Here is a 21858-nt window from a genome sequence, read left to right as displayed (position 1 = left end):
AAACAGCTATAGATTCTCTTTTGCCCTTGGTTTTATATTTCTTAACTTTGTGCAGCTTAACCAATTGTCCACGTTCTGATTTCTGCTAAAGGTGTTTCTTGCATGACGAGACTTCAGGATAAGTTCACAATACCTAAGAGTCCATTTAATGTGGTGGATACCTTTTCCGCTAATTTGTGTTTTGGATGAAAAAAAATATCAAGGTATTGTCTAAAGATCGGTGCCGTAAAAAATGAATATGAGAAAAAACGTAAACCTCGGCAAAAAAAGTTTGATATAATCACACTCACATTTCTTGAGTGACAATACACATATGGATAGCCAGGCTGATAACTACGTCTTTAAAATAGATGAGTTATGCCCTTTGATTTTTAAAAAAAGTTATGCAAAATATTTTGGGAATAGCCGTTACTAGAAACTGGTGAAGATTTTCACGTGAAACTTAGTTCACATGTAACCAGCGACAATAAGCACGTGCGTAGAAAGACCTTTAAATCTGGATTATATATTGTGGAGCTTTTCCTAAGAAACAGATTTAAAATTTTGTTTATATTGATTGCCGTATTTGTAATGATCACTTCCTCAAAAGTTATTTCTCAAATATTACAGCATGACTGGCTGTGTTCAACGGAAAATTTTCAACAATACAAAATTTCCATTGATTTAATTTTACCGAAAGTACGGGGCAACATCTATATGAATATACCCTAGTATTTTGAAGGGACTAGACACCAGATGGTTCCAAAATCGGCCAATACAGAATTTCCTCAAAACAAGGCTAGCTTTTTTAAAACGAGCTAGTATGTGGCCGGTAAAACATAATTTTACATGATTTGTCAAATCTTCTCTGGGCAGCCAAATGGTTATATGCAGTGTTGTATTTATACTAAAATCATACTACGATTCTAACCTTGTCGAAGGTGGACGAGTTGTTGCAAACTAGACAATAAACACAAGTCTTTTAAATACTTGATGTTTAATGGTCTAGTCAATAGTGTATTGCAATTTCTTTAGGTTTCCAGGAAATACCCCGTTCAAATGTGCAATGCGTGGTTTAAAATCAAGTCGTACATTCAGATGTTATATTGTAATTTGATTTCAGCATGTTCATGTTGTTAATTTTGTTAAACAACATGTTCTCTATTTCTGTCAAGGTCATTATGTCTTTCAATACAAATTATTGAAAATTCTGTTGTTATTTGTCTGATTACTTTATTGCATCTTTGATATTAGATTTTGCATTACCGACGTTAACTTGTACGCACGTTAATTGTTTGTAAATAAAAAATGACATATACATATTTTTATTACATCATACATGGAAAAATCATGCATTTATTTGTATAAGAGAATATGAGGATAAAATGTATATACAACAAACACAGCTATATATTGAATTCAACACACATAATCTTTATCAGGTATACTTTGAAGATACTCTTTCACACATGAGCACACAACTGTATGTATGATTAATTGATTATAAATCACTACACATAATCTTGGTATTTAAAACACGAAAATAATTTAGAAAGCAAGCGAAACGTTCTATTGATTGAGTTACTTGCACATTACATTACACAACCTTAAATAGTTACACAGAAAACGCAAACAAATTTGGAAGACGTTGTGGTATATTTGTATGGCGTATTTAACTTGCATGCACCTATTAGGATAACATGTATAACGTTATAGGGCGATAACAGTAAAAACATAACTAGTATTGCACTGATAAACGAACACAACACCAAGAACTTTATTCAGTCTTTAGCTGACAGTGGCCTAATTTTCATTTCAACCTTTTTTAACGAGTAATTTGGCCCAGTCCATGGTTTCCAAGTTACTCCATCAAACCGTTTTTCTGGAATTTTCCCTCCCTTATAAAACTTCCCGTTCAAGTTTGATGCATAACACTTATAATACCACCCAGCACCATGAAATCGTTTTGCACAACTCCCACCAAATTCTTTCACAACTTTGTCATTGTCAACATCTTTCGTTGAAAACTTGCTCCCATCATGTTTGGTCAAACCATCCCCTGCGTCTCCAGTGTAGCCCTCTACGTGAACTGTATAGCCATAGTCCTCATTGTCGACAAGGAAGAAGTCGAATTCAGCGTACTTCTTATTTTTGTCCCAATCCATAAGGTCAACTCTCAGTTGATAGTAGTCCTGATTGGTCAAATAATGAATATTGTCATTGCCCAGCCAGTGCTCCCCGTATAGACCTGAAACAAACGTAAACATGTAGACAATCTTTTATTTTGGATTTCAAATGTTATTCGATGCTTAAATTTTGCAGAATGATCACAATGTGAGCATTTGCTGTAAGCATATAAATGTATTCCAAATTCAAAATGGAGCTGGATGAAGATTTACCTTTGACTATAAGCAAACATCTACAACTTTGTTCAAGGTTATTGACATCCAGGCAAAAAACTTGCCAAGACGACAAGTGCGACACAAGCAATAGTTATAGATAAATGTAACAACAAACTGTTTTGCACAAAACGGCGATGTAGATGGAGTCAAAAGTCAAAACACCCCCACTACCTCTTTAAACCGATAAATTTACATGTTTAAAATATAAATATTTTACCAAGAACATACAATTAATAACTTAATTTGTACAACATGTTACCCCCAAATCCGTTCTTATACTCCTCCCACGTCTGGAAAAAGTTGGTGGTTCCATCCTGTCTGCGCTGTATTACTGTCCATCCGCCCCTCCTCATGTCACAGAACACCTCGACCTGCTTCTCAATCCCCGTCGGTCGCACTTTGTATAAGCCATCACGCCTATTGCCTCGCACGTAGAAGTCATAACAATCTAGAATGAAATCTTAACATGTTAAGGGGACCTGGCTTAGTTAAATTGAAACATCCTTATTTTGGCAATATTTTTCTTGGACGTGTTTATCGCATTGTTTTGTGTGCCCGTTTAACGCTGTTTTGATGGGTGTGTGTAACTGTGTGTGGTATGTCTTGTGTCTTTAAATCAATGTGATTTGGGCCCTTGTCTTGTGCCTCTTAACATGTTTATTTTTTCTTCTTCTTCTTCTTCTTTTTGACCACTGGGCTTGTACCTTCAGTTTTCATTGTATTACGCATGCCTTGTGATCGAAGGCGGATGTGTGAGCAATTTTTAATAAAGCACGCTACTTACTAGAATATCTTAATTCGAAATTACTCGTTACGGTTAAAAATAGAAATATTTCTGCAGTTGGGATTTGTTTGTTAAAGAAAGGTATGTTGACTTCATACGTACTCACATATTAAATAATCGCCAATAATTAGGTTAAATGACGTCGCACAAATCCAATGAGGGTGCAATATTGGAACAAACAATGTCATGATAATACGATATGAACATCATTTTTTCTCAAAATAAAGGCTATGCTAATGAAACTATTTAAATTTAAATTTAAATATGTCCGTGGATTATTCTTATGGTATTGGTGTCTGATCCACTAACTAGGAAAAGGACTCGATGATAATTTATAGTTATCAGCTAAACCTGTATTAACAGTAGGATATTATTTAGTCTAATTAGATTTCATTTCAGTTATTCAAGTATTATGAAACATACAATGAAAACAATAATCGTATACCTTTTGAATCGCCAGACTTTTCTAAGTCAATATGTATCGGCTTCTTCCTTTCTGTTCTCCCATCTTTAGTATCGTTGGTACCCGTTTGTCCCTTGGATTTATCTTTGTTAAGTGTTGAATCATCTTCTTTATCTTTGGTTTTCTCTTGTTTTTCGGATTGTTGCATTTTCTCTGTTTTGTCAGATTGCTTTCCTTGCTGTTTTTCCTCTTCTCGTTTGATAGCTTTGTCCTTTTCCTCTGATACGGTAGATTTCATTTCGGATTTCACATCTGCTTTCTGTTCATCTTCTGCAACAGTCTTAGCATCTATTGTTTCGTTTTTTTGGTCAGTTAATACATTTTCTTTATCCTCTTCATGTTTCAAGGGTTTTTCTTCTACAGTTTTGTCTAATGTTTTCTTCTGTTCATAAACTTGTTCTCCTAATTTCTCTGGCTGTGAAAAAGCCTCCTGTTTATGTGTTTCTTGTGTTAATTCTTTTTCCAAAGACCCTTGTTTAGAGTCGTCTTGACTTTCATCATTTGTGCCGGGTGTGTCTATTTTCTTTGGTAATTTTTCTTCATTTTGTCCCTGTGTGCTTTCATCTCGACTTACTTTTTCGTTTTCATTAGTAACTTGTTTGTCTGTTTCTTCTGCTATTTCGTTTGTGTTTGCCCGATTCTTAACAATACGGACATTATCTTGAGCACTAGTGTCAATTTGGTTCATTGTCATATCTATTTTGTCCTGTGATGATCCCTGCTTAGATTCATCTTGACCCGCGTCAGTTTTTGTGTTCTTGGTCAGATTAGTTTCAGCTTCTCGCGAGCCATTTGAGTTTTCGTCATTTACTCTGTTCGTTTCAGCTTGTTGAACAACACTATTTTCATTTATGCTTTCAAATTTGGCTTTGTCATTTTCTTTTCCATTTAAAAGCTTGCCTTCCGCAGCATGTATTATGGTATCCTTTAGCTGTTTAGCCTCTTCCTTAAGCCTAAATACAGGCTTACCTTCCTTGTCATATCCAACAAATTTATATTTTTGCAGTTCATTTAAAAGATCCGCGTTATCAATAGAAGCGATGTCTATTTTAGCACCACCGGTTATACTATCTGTATCAGCATTTTTTTCTCTACTGCTGCTGCTGCTTGTATGTTCGTTTTCTGGCTTGTTTTTACCGTAACGAAGACCAGAAACATCATTTGTTCCTTCTGGGGTGTCAATGGATTGAGCTTCTTTATTTCTGTGACTAGGCTCAGATGGAGATGCAATGTTATTGCCTAAAACATCGATTTTATCATTTTCGTGATTTTTGGTTTTTATATCTGGCTTGTCTTGAAACTCAGAATCAGACTGAATTTGATCTCGGTCGTCAGTTTTAACTGGTGTAATGGTATTGCCTACAATATCGTTTTTAGCCTTTTCGTCACCTTTATTCTCAGTTTTGATCTTTACATCTGACTTGTCTTGAAATTCAGAATCAGACTGAATTTGATCTCGGTCGTCAGTTTTAACTGGTGTAATGGTATTGCCTACAATATCGTTTTTATCATTTTCGTCACCCTTAATCCCGTATTTGGTTATAAAATCTGACTTGTCTGGAAAATCAGAATCATTAGGTTGATCTTGATCTTGATAGTTACCCTTATCTGGTGCAATGGTATTGCTTACAACATCAATTATATCATTTTCGTCATCCTTAATATCTGTTTCAGTCTTTACATCTGGCTTGTCTGGAAATTTAGAATCGTTAGGTTGAATTTGATCTCGATCGTTACTTTTATCTAGGGCCATTGCATTGTCCACACTATTCGTTATATCGTTTTCACCATCCTCAATACCATTTCCGGTCTTTGCATATGACTTGTCTGAAAATTCAGAACCATAACGTTGATTTTCAACTTGATCGTTAATTTCATTACTTGTATCGGACATTTCGGAGTTATTGTCATTCTTGCTGTCATGCACACCAGGAACAGCTGGGTTTTCTGTAAAAGTGTTCTCGTTTTCTTCGTTGTACAGTGGCCATTCACATGTGCCCCAAGATATAATTGAAAAGGGTAAACAACTTGACAACATAATAGAATTGTATAAACAGATTGGACAAGCATCTATCTGCATATATGAACACCAGTCCTTAATCTTTGGGGGTAATACCTTAATGAGGTGCAATTTGGAATCAGCAAATCCAATGGCTTTATTTTGCCGTTCAGATATATCTTGGTTATTTGGTGCGTTGCTGAATTTATTATCAAACATGTAAGAGTTTAAACGATTAATTATTCCTTGATCGTCGTGTTTAGTATCAATGTTGTCACTGATAATTTCATCTGTATTGATGTTAACGTTCGCTTTAACAAGCTCTTTTAATTCATTTATTTCTTGTCTACTTTTGACATTTTGATCTGTTAGATCCTTAATCGTTTGAACTACTGATGTCATGAAAACTGTCTGGTTTATCACCAATTGATTGAGCATTTTATTTTGCTGCTCTAGATAATCATAACTGTTTTTCATTTGAATGATTAGTCTTGACTGATTACCTAGGACTTCCGCCAGTTCTTTTATTCTTGATTGATGGTGAGATATCAATTCTAAACTTTTGTCACTTTTGTCAGCTATTTCTGAAGCACTTTTCTTTGCCTGTTCTTTATAAGCCAGTTCCAAGTACTTGTTTTGTCTTTGAGATAAATGCTCTGCCTCTTCTTTTAAATCGTGATACGTTTTACTCATTTTAAGAAGTTCATTTTCTAGTCTAAGGATATGATTTTCTAATCGAGTTATCGTTGACGAATGATTTTGCTTATTCAAACTTTCTAACAACAATTGGTTTTCAAGCTTCATAATCAAAATCTCTATTGATTGTAATTTCTTAAAATAGTTGTTAGTTTTTTCTTCGATCATTTTCTCAACATTAACACTATCGAATGCAGATTTTGATTCATCCCTTTGCGTTGAATGTTTTACATCATAACCTTCAATGTTTAAAATCTTTTCTTTTATCTGTTCAAGTTGAACAGAGTTCTTCTCATTGTTTATTTTGCTGTCCAGATGGCCATCCTCTTGTAGCATTTCTTTGTTAACATCGATTCCATTTTGTTCATCAGGGTTTGGTAGAAGAGTTGAATCAAATGGCTGGTCATAATTTAAATTTGAATCACTTGTCGGAGAAAAACTTGGCTTTATTTCCTCTTCGTTTAAAATATCATTTTCTTTGTTAGATGTTTCTTCTTTGTTGTCATTCAAGAAAGTACGGTCACCTTCAATATCGACGTCATGTAAATCATTACCTTTGTCATTCTCGTCTGATGGGTCAACATCATTTTCATTGTGTGCAAGTTCATTATCCAAGACCTTGTGTGTATCTGATGAAACCGAATATCGGCGTGTTTCCATTTTTAAATTAGTGTTATCCTGATTTTCAGTTCCTTGTACCAATACACCAGTGTCGGTTTTAGGGATATTTTCTCTTTCCATGTCATTGTCAGCATCGTGATAATTGCTAAAAACATCAGTTAGTGCGCAACCGAACGCGTAACAAACACCCACAGGCAAAAGCCTCTTGCCGTCTTTTTCGGCATGTCTTTGCCTTTCATCTCGTGTTTGTTTAATATCACTGTCGTCGTCTATGAATTCTGTATCGTCTAAATCACTGCCTATATCAGCGTAATCATATTCTCCCAAATCATCAAAATCACCAGCCGCTGGCAAGTCATTATTAATCTCATCGATATCCTCAACTAAAGTATTTTCTTCATATTCTTTACCGATGGCTTCATCACTTTCATTATTGTATTGTGTATTTTCCTGATTGTTTATATCTAAACCCTTCTCAATTTCTTCATTTATATCGGATTTATGATTCATCTTTACTTGTACAACCACTTCTTGGTTTTTATTGTCTACCATGTCCACGACACTCTCAGAACTATCGACCAATTTGTCGTCATTTAAAACACCGCCGTCTGCGTTGGTGGTTTGCTCATTCCCTTCTGTTGGATTTTCATCCGATTCACTTTCTTCCATAACCATTCCTGATGTGGATGGTGTGTAATCAAACTTCTCTTTAAGCATGTCGTTATACATTTGTATAACTGTACAGTCGATCATCCTTTGTTCTATACCGTTTGCAGAATTAAGCACCAAGTTGTCAATGCTGTTTCTCATCCGCTGTTGGTCGCGGTTAAGCTCTCTATTGAACACACCGTCTGTGACGATGTTCAAATACCATACACGTACGTCGCACACCTTTTTGGCGCTGAAATGTTAAGAGAAGCGTTACTGAATTTGTTTGCAAATGTTTTGACCGCTCACCATGCCTAATAGTCTTGCGCCAATCAAGGTTTCAAAACAAGAATGCTTATTGTTTGAAACTAAATACCATTGCGCTTGCATAAAGGCAGGTAATATTGGAACGATGGCCAAATGTTATTTTATATATAAAATACTAAAATTAATAGTGTTACTTAGGATGACACAAATCTCTCTCTCTCTCTCTCTCTCTCTCTCTCTCTCTCTCTCTCTCTCAATATATATATAAGATATAACTGTTAATCTTACCAAACATGTTGTCCAATAAGCGAAAATACACAAACAAAGTAGCACGACCACGAAAACATCTTGGTGTAATTAAAAGTTCTTCCTTTTCGGTTTTTAAAATAAAAAAAACTTATCCTTTTTCAGACAATATATAACTGATATTTTCTTTCGTCAGGAAATAATATTGCACCATTTTGTCGGACACGTCAAATTAGTCAACGGGTACCAATAACACGTCGGCTTATGTCTAACTTGTCAACGTGGATATGGCGAGAAGTTAAATGTACCTGGCTATTGAGTATTTGTTTGGCGTACATCTGTTGCGGGCTTTTGTGAGCTTATTCAATAAGGCGCATTGATCTCCTTATCAAGCCCATGCATTGTAAGAGAAGCAGACATTTTATACATTTGAACATCGTTTTTCATTTATTTGTATCAACTCATGATTATGTCCAGTGGTTATATCTTTGATATTTTTCAATTGATATAGAAAGAAAAAAATACGCCATAAGGAAGTTAGGATTTAGGTTAAGTTTTAACGTTTGTGATGAAGTAATGCGCACTTAAATCAACGCAGGTATGGTAACGAATGATTTATTTCTGAATTTCATTCTATTTCTACGACTTTAAGATACGATACAAAAAAATGTTCATCTATCAAAAATCGTTTTCAATTTCATTGCATACTTCAACGGCCTACCATTTTAGAAGTGATGTAATTTAGATAATTTTTAAAAATGTTGAAATATATAGGACATCGGTTAACATCCGAAGTATTGGTGTTTTATGTGACAACATATCGTAAGACTCTGTCTAAAAATGACCCATAACATTGGTCTTAAAACCCCTCCGCCATTTGGATTGCCGAACAAATTTAGAAAGCTTCAAAAAATCAAATACGCCGAAGTTACATTTTGTATAGTGAATTGGATTATTCAGTTGCCTATGCATGCATGCTGCTGTAGTAATAGAGCCAGCAGGCCGAGTTTATGGTTTAGTAAAGCAAAAGTAAACAATAACTATTAATTCAACTAGCATGTACGAAACTCTAATAATATTTGCTTGTTAATCGTGTTCACATGTTCAAGTTATCGACCAGTAAATATCAAATGACAGAGAAAAACAATATTTGTCGGTGTATGTTCAAGTTTTAACCGTTGTATGGCCAGTATCAGTGTTATCTCGTGAAACTATCGTTCATGAAGGGGGGAGGGGGTGGGGGTAATATTAAATCCTGTTGCGCGTTTTAATGATTTAACTTGATGATGAAGTTGGTAGAACCGAAGTTACTGCTATTTCATATGAGATATGTAAATTTGCTTTAATTTAGGTTTACAAACCCTTTAATAATGTTTTCTTCCGATCTCTCTCTCTCTCTCTCTCTCTCTCTCTCTCTCTCTATATATATATATATATATATATATATATATATATATATATATATATACGCCCGAAGCACGTATCCAATCTTTAATTTGACTTGCGCATTTGGCCTAACTGGCTGATTTTTAGCTCACTAGAGCACGAAGTGCTCAAGGTGAGCTATTGTGATCGGTCTTTGTCCGTCGTCCGATCGTCCGTCCGTCCGTCAACAATTGCTTTAAAAACATCTCCTCTGAAACTACCTGGTCAAATTCAGTGAAACTTAACAGGGAGCTTCCTTGGGTGCCCCTCTACAAAAATACAACAAGGGGTCACGATTGATCATCATCAACAACAACAACAACAAAATGGCCGACTTCCTGTTTTGCTTTAAAAACATCTTTTCTGAAACTATATATACCATGCAGTCCAAATTCAATGAAACTTTACAGGAAGCTTCCCTGGGTGATCCTGTACAAAAATACAGCAAGGGGTCACGATTGTTCAACAACAACAACAACAACAACAACAACAACATCAACAACAACAAACTGGCTGAATACCTGTTTTGCTTTAAAAAAAAACATCTCCTCAGAAACTACCAGTCCAAATTCAATGAAACATTACAGGTAGCTTCATTGCATGACCCTTTACAAATATAAAACAAGGCATCGTCATCAGTAAAGATATATTTAAATAACAACATTGTTATTAATGCTTTATCACAGAGTTGTGGCCCTGTGATTAGGTCACCGTTTTAGGGCCATATGGTAACTAAAAAAGCAAGAGGGCCATGATATTATGGCCCTCATGTTTTTTTAGTTACCTGGCAGTTGCCCTTTGGCAATTTTACTTGGCAAGTTGGATGACGAGGCATCGACAGATATATCTTTTCATATCGTCGTGTTCATTGTTTGTGGATTATTGCCTTTAAAGTTGCACTCTCACAGATGTATGGTTTTTACAACTTTTTTTAATTTTTGTCTTGGAATGAGCAAATTTGTGCGCCAATATCTGAACACCAGTGATAAAAGACTGATGGCAAATGATCAGATCGCAGATTTTCATATTTCCGTTCTAAAATTGATGTTTTATGCATTTTTCTTTAACCGTTAGTAACGGTTTAAGCCATAAAACATTAAATTTTGAATGGAAATATAAAAATCTACGATCTAATCTTTTGTCAACAGTTTTTCATCACTGGGTTGAAGATATTTACGCAAAAAATTGCTAATTCCAAGACAAAAACAATTGTGAAATACGGTAAATCTGTGAGAGTGCAGATTTAAATAGAGAATGTACGTCCTTATATATTTACCCAACAACTCACGTATTACAGTCTGAGAGTAGGATTTGTTATTCATGGTCCCAGATTACAGTAATTATAATGTCCAGTGTTTTATTTTCTCTGATTGCAATTATATTAGTCGGTGCCGAAAAGCTCGTGAATTTCATGCGAGCTAAATTTCGGTGTTTTTGTTACTATCTTACCAACGAAAAAGATCTTATTTAATTCTATCTTGTCTAATGTTGTCTAATGTTGGTACAATTTTCTATGCACGCGTGCTTTCAAAAGAATATATTAGCTTGGCCAGGTGAGCCAAAGCGAACGTTCAGGACATTATAACACCCTTGCTAAATTCGATTGGACGTTTATTCGGGCTTCCCCGAAACGCATGCGCATTTGATTGTTTGGATTGAATAGGGAATCCCGTATGTGTCCGCGTAAATATTGAAACTATTCGTTAAAAACAACTAAATCTGGACACTTAGCTCCTGATTGGAAGGATTTTATCAAATAAAGTTGTATTTGGTACAATGCCGACGATAGAAAATGAAAATATGGAGACAGAGGAGGATGAAATGGAGCAAGATTCTCCCGATCCGGACAACAGTTCGGACGAGGAATCGGATGGGTCTGCAAGTAGCGATATTGGTGAGTCTAGGACATTCTAGTAAACGATTTTACCAAACATACACCTATTTTTGTCTTACTACATTTGAGATTCAATAAGCCCAATTTCACCGAAAATATGGTACGTGTCATATCAAAATTTCGGACATACAAGTGCGGGTAAAAAGTTAACATTTCAACGACACTTTGTAGGCGTGACTGTTTTGCTTAGGCACCAGTCAATTGTTACCACGCCCCCCTCCACCCCAGGTCCGTGGGGATAGCCAGGGAAATGGGCCATGTTTTTACCTTTCAGGTGACCCCACAGTGCTGGGTGAATGCAGTTGTTTTGTCTTTGGCAAAATATAGCGGGGAATGGCTAGTGTCCCTGGTGTGTGGATGGCATTTGGCGGGGATTTTACCATCAGTTTGTCTGCACAGGGCGGGTTTTTTTTACCCCAGGTTGGCTGGACCGAAAGTCAAAGTCCCCACTATTCCCCGGATCTGGGTGGGCCTTGGTTACAATTGATTGCTGCATAACACCCTCATTCATGCTTAAAAAAGTAACTTGATTTAATTTTTTATTTAAATTTGGTTTATCTGTTTTCAGAACTTGATGAAGATGAATGTGCCAAGAGAAGAAATGAATGCTTTGATGACATGATAGAATTAGAAAAACAGTTCTCAGATATACGCGAACAGTAAGCATAAAAATCTTAAAGCAACCATTTGATAGTTTAACTGTATAAGTTTGGTACTTTAATCGTTTCATAGTGCTTGGAAAAGCATGCATGGTCTGCAGGTACCAGGATGAACTTTCAAAACCTAACAATGAACTATATTAACTTTGTCTGTTTAGATTTTGTACACAGGTTGAGTGAATATGCTTTAAATGTCTATAACAAGTAGTCGCTTTAGCTACAACGTATATTCAGTTCTAATTAAATTTACTATGCAGAATAGGTTCATTTACTCTATATTATTACAGGTGTCTTCCCCTTTGACATTTTTTCCCGCAAATGTTGATGTTATTCCTGGAAATTTGGTCCCCCTAATAGGATTTCCAGCTGTTTTTCCCTAATAAGATGACCATGGTTCCTTTCCCGAGCCAAAGAAAAAAACCTGCAGTCACTATAAAATTAGAATCAAAATTAAAGTGTCTTCCATCTTTAGGCTGTACAAGGAGCGTCTAGCTCAAATCGACACAAAGCTAGAGGAGATGAGAGCGGGTCGATCCCAGGAATACCTTGATAGGCTGGCACAGCTGCAAGAACAGATGCAAGTCCGAACACAAGTTGCAGGTTTGTAGCATGCTTGTGGTTGTTATACTGGTGTGAGATCGATTTCAGGGATTATAGGATTTCTATTTTCAGTCCGCCTGAACATCCAACTTTTCCTGTGTAACTTCAGCATTGGTCAACTTTATTAAATGTTTCAGGTGTAGGTGAAGTGATACTGTGCTGAAGTGTTCACTTACCTTAATGTTTTTTACTATGAAAATATTTCTCATATATATATATATATACATATGTAAATTATATTTTTTCGTCTGTAGATGAGTTAAGTTAACCTCAGGAGATAAATAGAGTAATTGTATGCTGAGATACATTAGAAAACACAATACCAGGGCTTCCGTTAAAGGAAGTTTGGAAGTATGTTACTTCCTAGAAATGGGTTAAAACTTTCAAAAATGATTCCTTGGAAGTACAAAAACTTCCATAATTTTGAAGAAAACTTCCAAAGTTGAAAGCTTGGAAGTTCAAAATATCAAAACCTTTTGTCAATATTATCATAGTCATAATTTCAATCAGTTTAAGTGTCTTTTTCAATCAGTTTAAGTGTCTTTAAGTAATGAATTATAATAATATAACTTAAAAGTGCAAATTATTTGATTTTTAATATATTTGTTGAAAAATAGTTGAAAAAGATATTGTATTATGGAGACTTAAACTTCCATTATTTAGTGTAAAACTTCCAAAAGTGATTGACAGGAAGTTCATACTTCCAGTTTCAATTTCTTATTGGAAGCCCTGCAATACTTCAAAAAGAATTTGATTAAACAATAGATTTTTCAGCTCAGTCATGGACCCATAGGTCAGTGGCTCAGTGAATTCTTTATTGATTGTCAAGTCATTATATAGTGACCAAGGAATTCACTGTGTCCGAAATGAAAAGCCATGAATGGTATATTAATTCAATTCCTTTTTCTTTATACCTTTATTTTTTAACTTATTATCTGAGTATTTGTCTGAATTTCTAACTCCCCAAATAGGAAAATAAGCTAGTTAGAAATGAAAACTACTCTATTTATATAAAATAAATGTACATAATACATCTTTTCATTATCGTTGCCCTGTCTTATAAAAATGACTGTTAACATGTATACACATACATCCCTGCAATATCTTCATTACAGGGATCCTACGAGAACTTAGAATGAAGGCTTGTGAGATTAAACATGAGAGTGAGGAATTGGCTGCCAGTCAGCATATGAGGGTAAGCATATTTACCCACATTAAATTTTCAATAATATTGAAAACATAAAGAAGTAAAACTTTTAAAGGGACTAGACACCAGATGATACAATTGCAAGCAAAAATAAAATTGTCGAATACTTCCGAACACTTTTCATTACAATTCAATATTATTTAAGCGATTTAAATGTGTTTTGTTGAACAAAGCTAGTAATGTTTACTTGCGACAAGTTTTCTCAGTTGTGAAAATAACAAGCCACACTTACCAATTGTATGACGTCAGTGGTCCATATTACATTTTTTGGCGAGGTCCGGACCGGCCAAAAATATAATATGGACCGCTGACGTCATTAAACTGGATTTTCATCAAAATACAGTGATTTAAGGACCGATCGAGTTAATATATATAATGAAGGGACACATTTAAGTGAAGTATAATATTATAAAATATTATAGTGTGCAACGCATTGAATCTTACTTATTGATGTATCACACCGCATACGACACATGCATCTTTTACAGTTCTTCCACATTTTTTCCATTCAAAATTTACTGGGGTTTTCTACCATGTAAATTCCAGTAAGTTTATTGCATTGATAAATACACATCACATGACTTTTACATGCTAAATATACATGCTTCATGGCTTCCCTGAAAAATGGACATTGCATGGAAGTGGAAAACTGCTGTGAAACAACTTAGACACAGAGTCCGACAGATCAACATCGGTGATTAAATCGATCAATGGAAACTTTTGCAAGAGGTTTACTCTGTTGAAAATGACAGGAAGTTGCTAAAACGCTTATTGATAGTTAAGTGTGTGAAACGATCACATGACTTGCAAGGTGTTCCAAAAAACCATTCCGTACTGGGAAACTATCATGTGCTATTTTTAAACGGGGATATTCCACTGAGACGGCGACATAATTGTCGCGTTATTTCTTTTGATCATGTAAAATAATGTATTTTCGGCCTCATACTAGCTCGCATTGACAATTCTAGTCTTGTATTGAAGAAATACTGAGCTTGCCAATTTAGGGACCATCTGGTCTAGTCACTTTTAAGGTTCTTCATTTACTTGTTACTGATTGTTATTAGTTTGTCTGGTTTTTTTAAGCTTGAAATATAGGCCTTGCGATACATGATGAACTGTTGTCTCTGGCAATATGTGTACCATGTTTCAATGAAATCATTAGATCAATTTTTGAGTTGTGGCCTAGGTTCCAAGTTTTTTTCTTTAATAAAAATAAATAACATCGACATGACATAAATAACGTTAAAAAAACACCAATGTTATGACATAAAACATAACTCTGCAGTCACAGAGGGAAAACACACACTTGTTAAAATAAATAATTATAAAAATTTGCATAATTTTGATAATAGTCTTCCCTTTCCAGATAGACATATTGTTTGTGTCCACTCAATAACTATAGAACACTTTGACCCAGGAACTTAATACCTGGTATGCAGGTTGGTCATGACCAAGAGATAACCTCTACTGATTTTGAGATCAGTAGGTCAAAGGTCAAGGTCACAGTGACCTTGAGTTGAAAAAACAATTTCCCCATTATAACTGCAGAACCTTTGGGTTCACTGTCCAGAAACTTCCTACTTGGTATGCGAGTTGGTCATGACCAGTTGATGACTTTTATTGATTTTGAGATCAGTCAAAGTTCAAGGTCTCAGTGACCTTCGGGTGAAAAATGATATGTTGTCAGTGACCTTAAGCTGAAAAATGGTTTCTGCTCAATAACTACAGAACACTTGCACCAAGGGACTTCATACTTTGTATGCCAGTTGTTCATGACTAGTAGATGAACCTTTATGATTTTGAGGTCAAAGGTCAAGGTGAACTTGGCGTGAAAAAAGGGTTTCTGCATTATAACTAAAGAAAGCTTGGGCCCAGAAACGTTTTACTGGTATGCAAGATGGTCATGATTAGTAGATGACCTCTATTGGTTTCGAGGTCATGGTCACAGTGACCTTCAGCTGAAAAACAATTGGTTGGCAACCAATCAGTATGTCACTATTTGTTCAATAACTAAAGAACGCTTTGACCCAGGAACTTAATACATGGACCCAAGAACTTCATACTTGACCCCTTTGTTAGTTCGTCTCCAGTTAAAAAGTACAAATTTCATGTCAATTATTGATTATCTCATCAATGACAACACAATGGGGGAGACAAGCACCTGACATGTGTGTACAGTAGTATATAATTTTATCAGACCCTATTACATTGTAAACCCAATATTAAAAAGAATGGTGTTTTTAGCTTACATTATCTTGCATACTTTTATGCTTTTCTAGAGTGAGAAGACGCTCCTGTTTGATTCAATCAGATCTGAGTTGGAAGAGAAAATCCGACGACTCGAGGAAGACAGGCACAACATAGATATCTCCTCAGGTAAAAAATTATCCCTTATGAACAACATAGATATCTCCTCAGGTAAAAAATTATCCCTTATGAACAACATAGATATCTCCACAGGAAGAAACACATCTCTTATGGACAACATAGATATCTCCTCAGGTAAAAAATTATCCCTTATGAACAACATAGATATCTCCTCAGGTAAAAAATTATCCCTTATGAACAACATAGATATCTCCTCAGGTAAAAAATTATCCCTTATGAACAACATAGATATCTCCACAGGAAGAAACACATCTCTTATGAACAACATAGATATCTCCACAGGAAGAAACACATCTCTTATGAACAACAAAGATATCTCCTCAGGTAAAAAATTATCCCTTATGAACAACAAAGATATCTCCACAGGAAGAAACACATCTCTTATGGACAACATAGATATCTCCATAGGTAGAAGCTTTTTCCTAATGTACAACATAGATATTTATTTGGTGGAAACTTATCCCTAATGCGCAACATAGGTTTATCCTCAGGTAGAAACTTTTCCCTAATGTACAACATAGGTATCTCCTCAGAAAGAAACTAATCCCTTATTCACAACCCTGCTTTGTAAAATATGAATTTGAGCAAGCTCGGAAAGCATTTTACCAGTGTGAGGCTTGTGCAAATTTGGACCATTGATGTTGGATATCGCCTCAGGTAGATTATTGAAAATCTAATGTTTTATCACTGCAGTATTGGAGAATAACCAATAAATTGCAATGAGAGGAATTGCAACATGAATGTAAACATGTCCTTTGACATTACTTGCAGCAAAATAATATGAAGTTAAAGTTAATTTGAAAATATTCAAAATGATCGTGAAACATGAACTAGTCATACAGCAGCAGGCACAATTCACCATGTTGACGTTGTTGGGAAAACAAGATTATGTTCATTTTTGCCACGTTTTATTTTTCTGTTTTTTAACTTTTTTTAATTCCAAATATTTTAATAATTTGAGTTGTTAATTATAGGTATCATCAGGAAGGTACAAGTTTAGTAATCTCAGTATTTCCCTCGTAAAATAGTTCAATTTCCCTTCTTTTCACACTAGACCTATGGGATGAGTCACAAACACAGAAGAAAAACAGTAGAAGAAAAACTATGGATCCCTTCAACCCTGATAGGCGACGAAAACCTGTCACCGTTACTGGGCCATACATTGTATACATGCTGAAAGATGGAGATATTATCGATGACTGGACGGCTATTAAGAAGGTGATGTCTCATTTTGTAACTTACTGATAATCATCGTTAATTGATCCTTAACAATGTCATATTGACGTGGTAATGCTATTTTTGTGTTCAATAGTAAGTACCAGTATGTTGTTGTTTTTTTCATTTAAATATCAACTCTCGAGTGTTGGTCTTTCAACTCCAAAGTCATTTTGATATGAAAATATTTAAATCAATTACTCAAATCTCCAGTTTTCGTTTATGTACCTGTGGTTGGGCCTCCTGCTTCCATTTACAATGTCTATGTTGTTACCTTCTTACTGTAATTCTTGCAATAATCTTGATGTTTCAGGCATTGAAACAACAGCAACAGCAGCATTTACAAAAGAGACGTCCAGAATGTAAGCATGGTTTACTCTAAATAGTAGTAGTTCTGATCGCCATTTACATATATATATGTGCACTACTTCTAGTCTGTCTGTTCTGACTAAACCAGTTCATGTATTGTATAAGTCTTAATGATGCCATTGTGCAAAAGGAAATTAACCTTGGTAATTCAACATGTTAACATGAAAGTTAATAAACATCAGACCTTTAAACATGGTTTATAGGTCCATGCAAACGTGTTATCAGTGGGCTATAACTTTGGCCATTATCATTATTCGTTCTGGGTTATGCTACATCAGTTCAGAAAAACAGAGGTGCATGGGTATTCCCTTGTTAAATTTTATTCAGGCTCTTTGTTAAATTCATTACACACACAAAGAAATTTTAAATGAGTTGATGAATGCGAACAATGGTAATGGTAATTCATTGAATAAAAAGGTCCTCAATATTATTTATAGCAATTGAGTTGAGGATCAATGTTTCATTTCGTGGAGTGATTCGGAAAATTGATTTTAAACTAAGCTAAAAATGTCACTTTTATTGTTGGCTAGTCATAAATGTTCAGATGTAGGTAATTTTTCACTACCTCTCTATTATGGTTTCCTTTAGTTTTAAATGGATGTTTATCAGAGCTAATTGTCTATTAAAAGCCCATTAGATATCAGTTCATACTTGAATGTCTGATTAGTACTTACATGTATTTACCATGAACTAATTGAATGTTTTTTCCATGTATAAGTAATATTATTTACAATAAATGTATGTTTTCAGATAAACAAACTATTCAAGTGAGATGAGAGGAGCCAGAGTGTTCTCATGGAATGTAAGCTACTGTAGTTATCAACATAATTCTTGTCAATTGTAAATGATGTTAAAACATTTTTTAGAATTAATTTTTCATTATAAAGACAAAAGTTGTCTTAGCCTTTAGGTCAGAGCGGCAAACTTTAACTGTAGTCATAACCAAACGGCTAAGATATTTACATGAAACTTAAAACTGTTGCCAATTATAAACAGCAGGTGTAAGAAGGTCTATATCTCTGGCTTTCATAAATTTCTAGTGATGCCCCTGGGTTTACTGTGAAAAAAGGAAAATTATTTACATCTGCTTTTGAAGCTCTTGTATTTGCTGACACCTGTTCTGAAATAGTTACCATTAACAGTGATAGAGGTGTACAAAACTGGTGTTAACTAAAATTGGCTCAATTGTACACAAATTTATTGATAAAAAAAAAGTTCCCCTAGTTCCTTTTAAGAAAGACAGACAAATCATTTTCGTCAGACCCCTGTGATTTTCTACATGTAATAATTATTTCAAACAAACAAAAGTTTTAAGATATTCTTGCGTCAAATTATTATCAATCAAGTTCATTGAATAAAAAGTACAATTGTGCTTGCAATTTGTCCTGAAATATAATTATATTCTGTTTCAGATAACTCATGGCTGTGAATGTGTTCGAAGGAGTGAGAGACAAAAGTAGTGTATTTTATTGAGGACATTCGCTGTACAAGACTTCCGTTAAAGGAAGTTAGAAAGTATATGACTCCTTAGAAATTATTAATGGAAGCCATTTGTCTAGACTTGTATCAATTTATTTGATCTCTGAATCTCCTTGCAGGCATAGTTGATATGATAAACTAAACCTGTCGTGGCATAAGAAATATGTTCTTAGACGGAACGTGTGTTTGCATAAACCCTCAATATGGTGTGAATATAGGTTCTTTTACAAACGTGCCGTACATATACATCAAAACGACAGCATGTTTAAATGTCTTCTGCAGAAGTATAGTTATAAATTATCATTGCATCTGGTCAATCATGATTCATATAATTTTAAATCCAGCTAAAGTATTATAGCTGAACATTTTAGAACTTAATACTCTGTAGAACATTGCACAATAAAGTATCTATTACATTTTTGTTTTTAATATAACTAAATAAATAGAATTTTATCAAGTAGAAAGGTGTTTTTGGTCACAATTTTTCCGACTGGTTTAAGTATCTATTACATTTTTGTTAGAATTTTATCAAGTAGAAAGGTGTTTTTGGTCACTATTTCTCTGGCTGGTTTAAGTTCCTCACATGAAGATCAAGCTTAGCTCACTATTAAATGTTCTTGGTAAAATTCTTTTACTTTCTCATTTTCAAGAGTTGAGACTAGAAGATACTTTAAAGATAGTCATGATAAACTACATGTTATGTTTCAAGATTCAAGAAATCGAGTAGAACCAAGTCATTTGGCTAAATCAAATAAGGTACTTGAGAATTTACAAGAAATTAGGGCCTCGTATGTTACTGATCCTGTCCTAGAATAAATCCATCTATGGGATAAAGGCTGTTGAATTTTAACCGTTTCCTGTTCAAATTTTATATGAATTTGGAAACATTCTTGATGTATTCTCTGGGTTAGCATTCTGAGAGATTGGGCTAAATGATGCACATGTATTTATTTTTTACTAAAATGTCAGGGGTCATGATTACAAACAGTTTTAAGTACGAGTTCAGAGGTGGCAAATCTTCACTGCAAGTTTTCACTTCATTTCCTAGTATTATTCAAGGAATTTATGAATTTTATATTCATTTTGAAGTAATGCAATTCTTTACATTCATTTTTTGGATTAATGGATTCTTTGTTATTTATTAAAAGTGGGTACGAGTCCTAATCAGACTCTACACTTGGACTTGAGACTGTCAGAAATCATGGGCCCAAATATTACAATATTTTATTATTAGTAGCAATTGTTTTTAATTGTTCTAGATGTATTGCTAACTGTTCACTCTGATCCTTATTATCTATCTGCACCATTGTTTATGATTTTTTGATCGTACAAAATCAATATTGATGAAATAAACATAAATACCAGTATATCGTTTTTAATTAACTTTTGAATCCAAGTAACGTACAGTTCAACATGTCATGAGCACTATCTAACAGAGCTTTGAACAAACAGAATCAAATGCTTTAAAGCTGCACTCTCACAGATTGACCAGTAAGACAACTTTTTTCATTTTTGTCTTAGGATGAGTTTTTCAGCATAAAACCAATTTTCGAATGCAAATATGAGAAAATCCTTTGTCAGCAATCTTATATCACTGGTTGTCAGACATTAACACGGTACGAATTGGCTCATTCTAAGACAAAAAATAAAAAAGATGTCAAAACTGTGAAAGTGCAGCTGTAATCTCTTCGGATCATTGCAAAATTTCATGATCAAAGGTGATTTGTCAGATTGTGCAATGTGATATATTTATCAAATACAACTGTTTTGTATCATAATAAATAAAAAGTCATCAATCACAAGTTCATTTTTGGGGGGGCTTTATTTAACAAAATAATTGCTGTGCAATTTTACATCATTTTATGACACATATATAGGATCATATAACAAAAGAATATCTTGAACAATCTGAAAATCTCAAAAAAAGTAAAATCAAACTGCTGTAAATGGAAGCTTTGTTCAAAGATTCATTACTACATGCAGTAATTGAAACTGAATCATAAACAAAATTCATTTTATACATTTATTACACTTCAATCAATATTAATGAAGCAAAGTACATGATATTTAAATTAAGGCCATTCAATGTTTCTCTGAACAGTTCATTTTAAGAAAAGGAAAACACTGAGACGCGTTATGAGTATAATATTCCAAATATTCTTTGGAACATTTATTGTTAAAGCATTTCATAAAACAAGTAAAAACATTTGTTTTAAATGGATAATTTCCTCAAATGCGTTTCACATACAAAACCTGTTGGAGAGGTATACAAATAATTTTTTTGATGAACACATCATCCCTAAAGACATCAACATTTTTTATGACCAAACTAGATTAACGAAGTTCACAATTTTCCAGTAAAACTTTGTAATCTACACTTGTCAGTAGTTATACCAACCAAAGATGGTGAAACAGAGTTTAAATACATATACAGTCGAATCCCACTGGCTCAAACATCCAGGGATCCAGCGGGAATGTTTTCATTTAGTATAAAGAAATCGGTCCTTAATATCTAAT

General features: G+C 34.4%; 2 protein-coding genes across 2 annotated transcripts; one reads left to right on the top strand and one right to left on the bottom strand.

Annotated features, from left to right (window-relative positions):
* Positions 1–1010: 1010 nt before the first annotated feature.
* LOC128209579 (protein PFC0760c-like) lies at positions 1011–8335 on the bottom strand. The gene is made up of 4 exons (XM_052913661.1): positions 8148–8335; positions 3611–7845; positions 2641–2829; positions 1011–2227 (listed from the first exon to the last, which is right to left on the bottom strand). The coding sequence occupies exons 1-4, from the start codon at positions 8204–8206 to the stop codon at positions 1761–1763; spliced, it is 4950 nt and encodes a 1649-aa protein (XP_052769621.1). The 5' UTR covers positions 8207–8335; the 3' UTR covers positions 1011–1760.
* A 2842-nt stretch (positions 8336–11177) lies between these two features.
* On the top strand, positions 11178–21434 carry LOC128207683 (breast cancer metastasis-suppressor 1-like protein). Its single transcript, XM_052910754.1, has 9 exons — positions 11178–11424; positions 11993–12083; positions 12556–12683; positions 13799–13878; positions 16170–16266; positions 17333–17496; positions 17807–17855; positions 18613–18664; positions 19275–21434. The coding sequence occupies exons 1-8, from the start codon at positions 11307–11309 to the stop codon at positions 18636–18638; spliced, it is 753 nt and encodes a 250-aa protein (XP_052766714.1). The 5' UTR covers positions 11178–11306; the 3' UTR covers positions 18639–18664; positions 19275–21434.
* Positions 21435–21858: the final 424 nt, after the last annotated feature.

This window comes from Mya arenaria, chromosome 11 (genome assembly GCF_026914265.1).
Source record: "Mya arenaria isolate MELC-2E11 chromosome 11, ASM2691426v1".
Taxonomy (NCBI): Eukaryota; Metazoa; Mollusca; class Bivalvia; order Myida; family Myidae; genus Mya; species Mya arenaria.
Note: the sequence above shows the minus strand (reverse complement) of the source record. Positions and strands in the feature narration are given on the sequence as shown.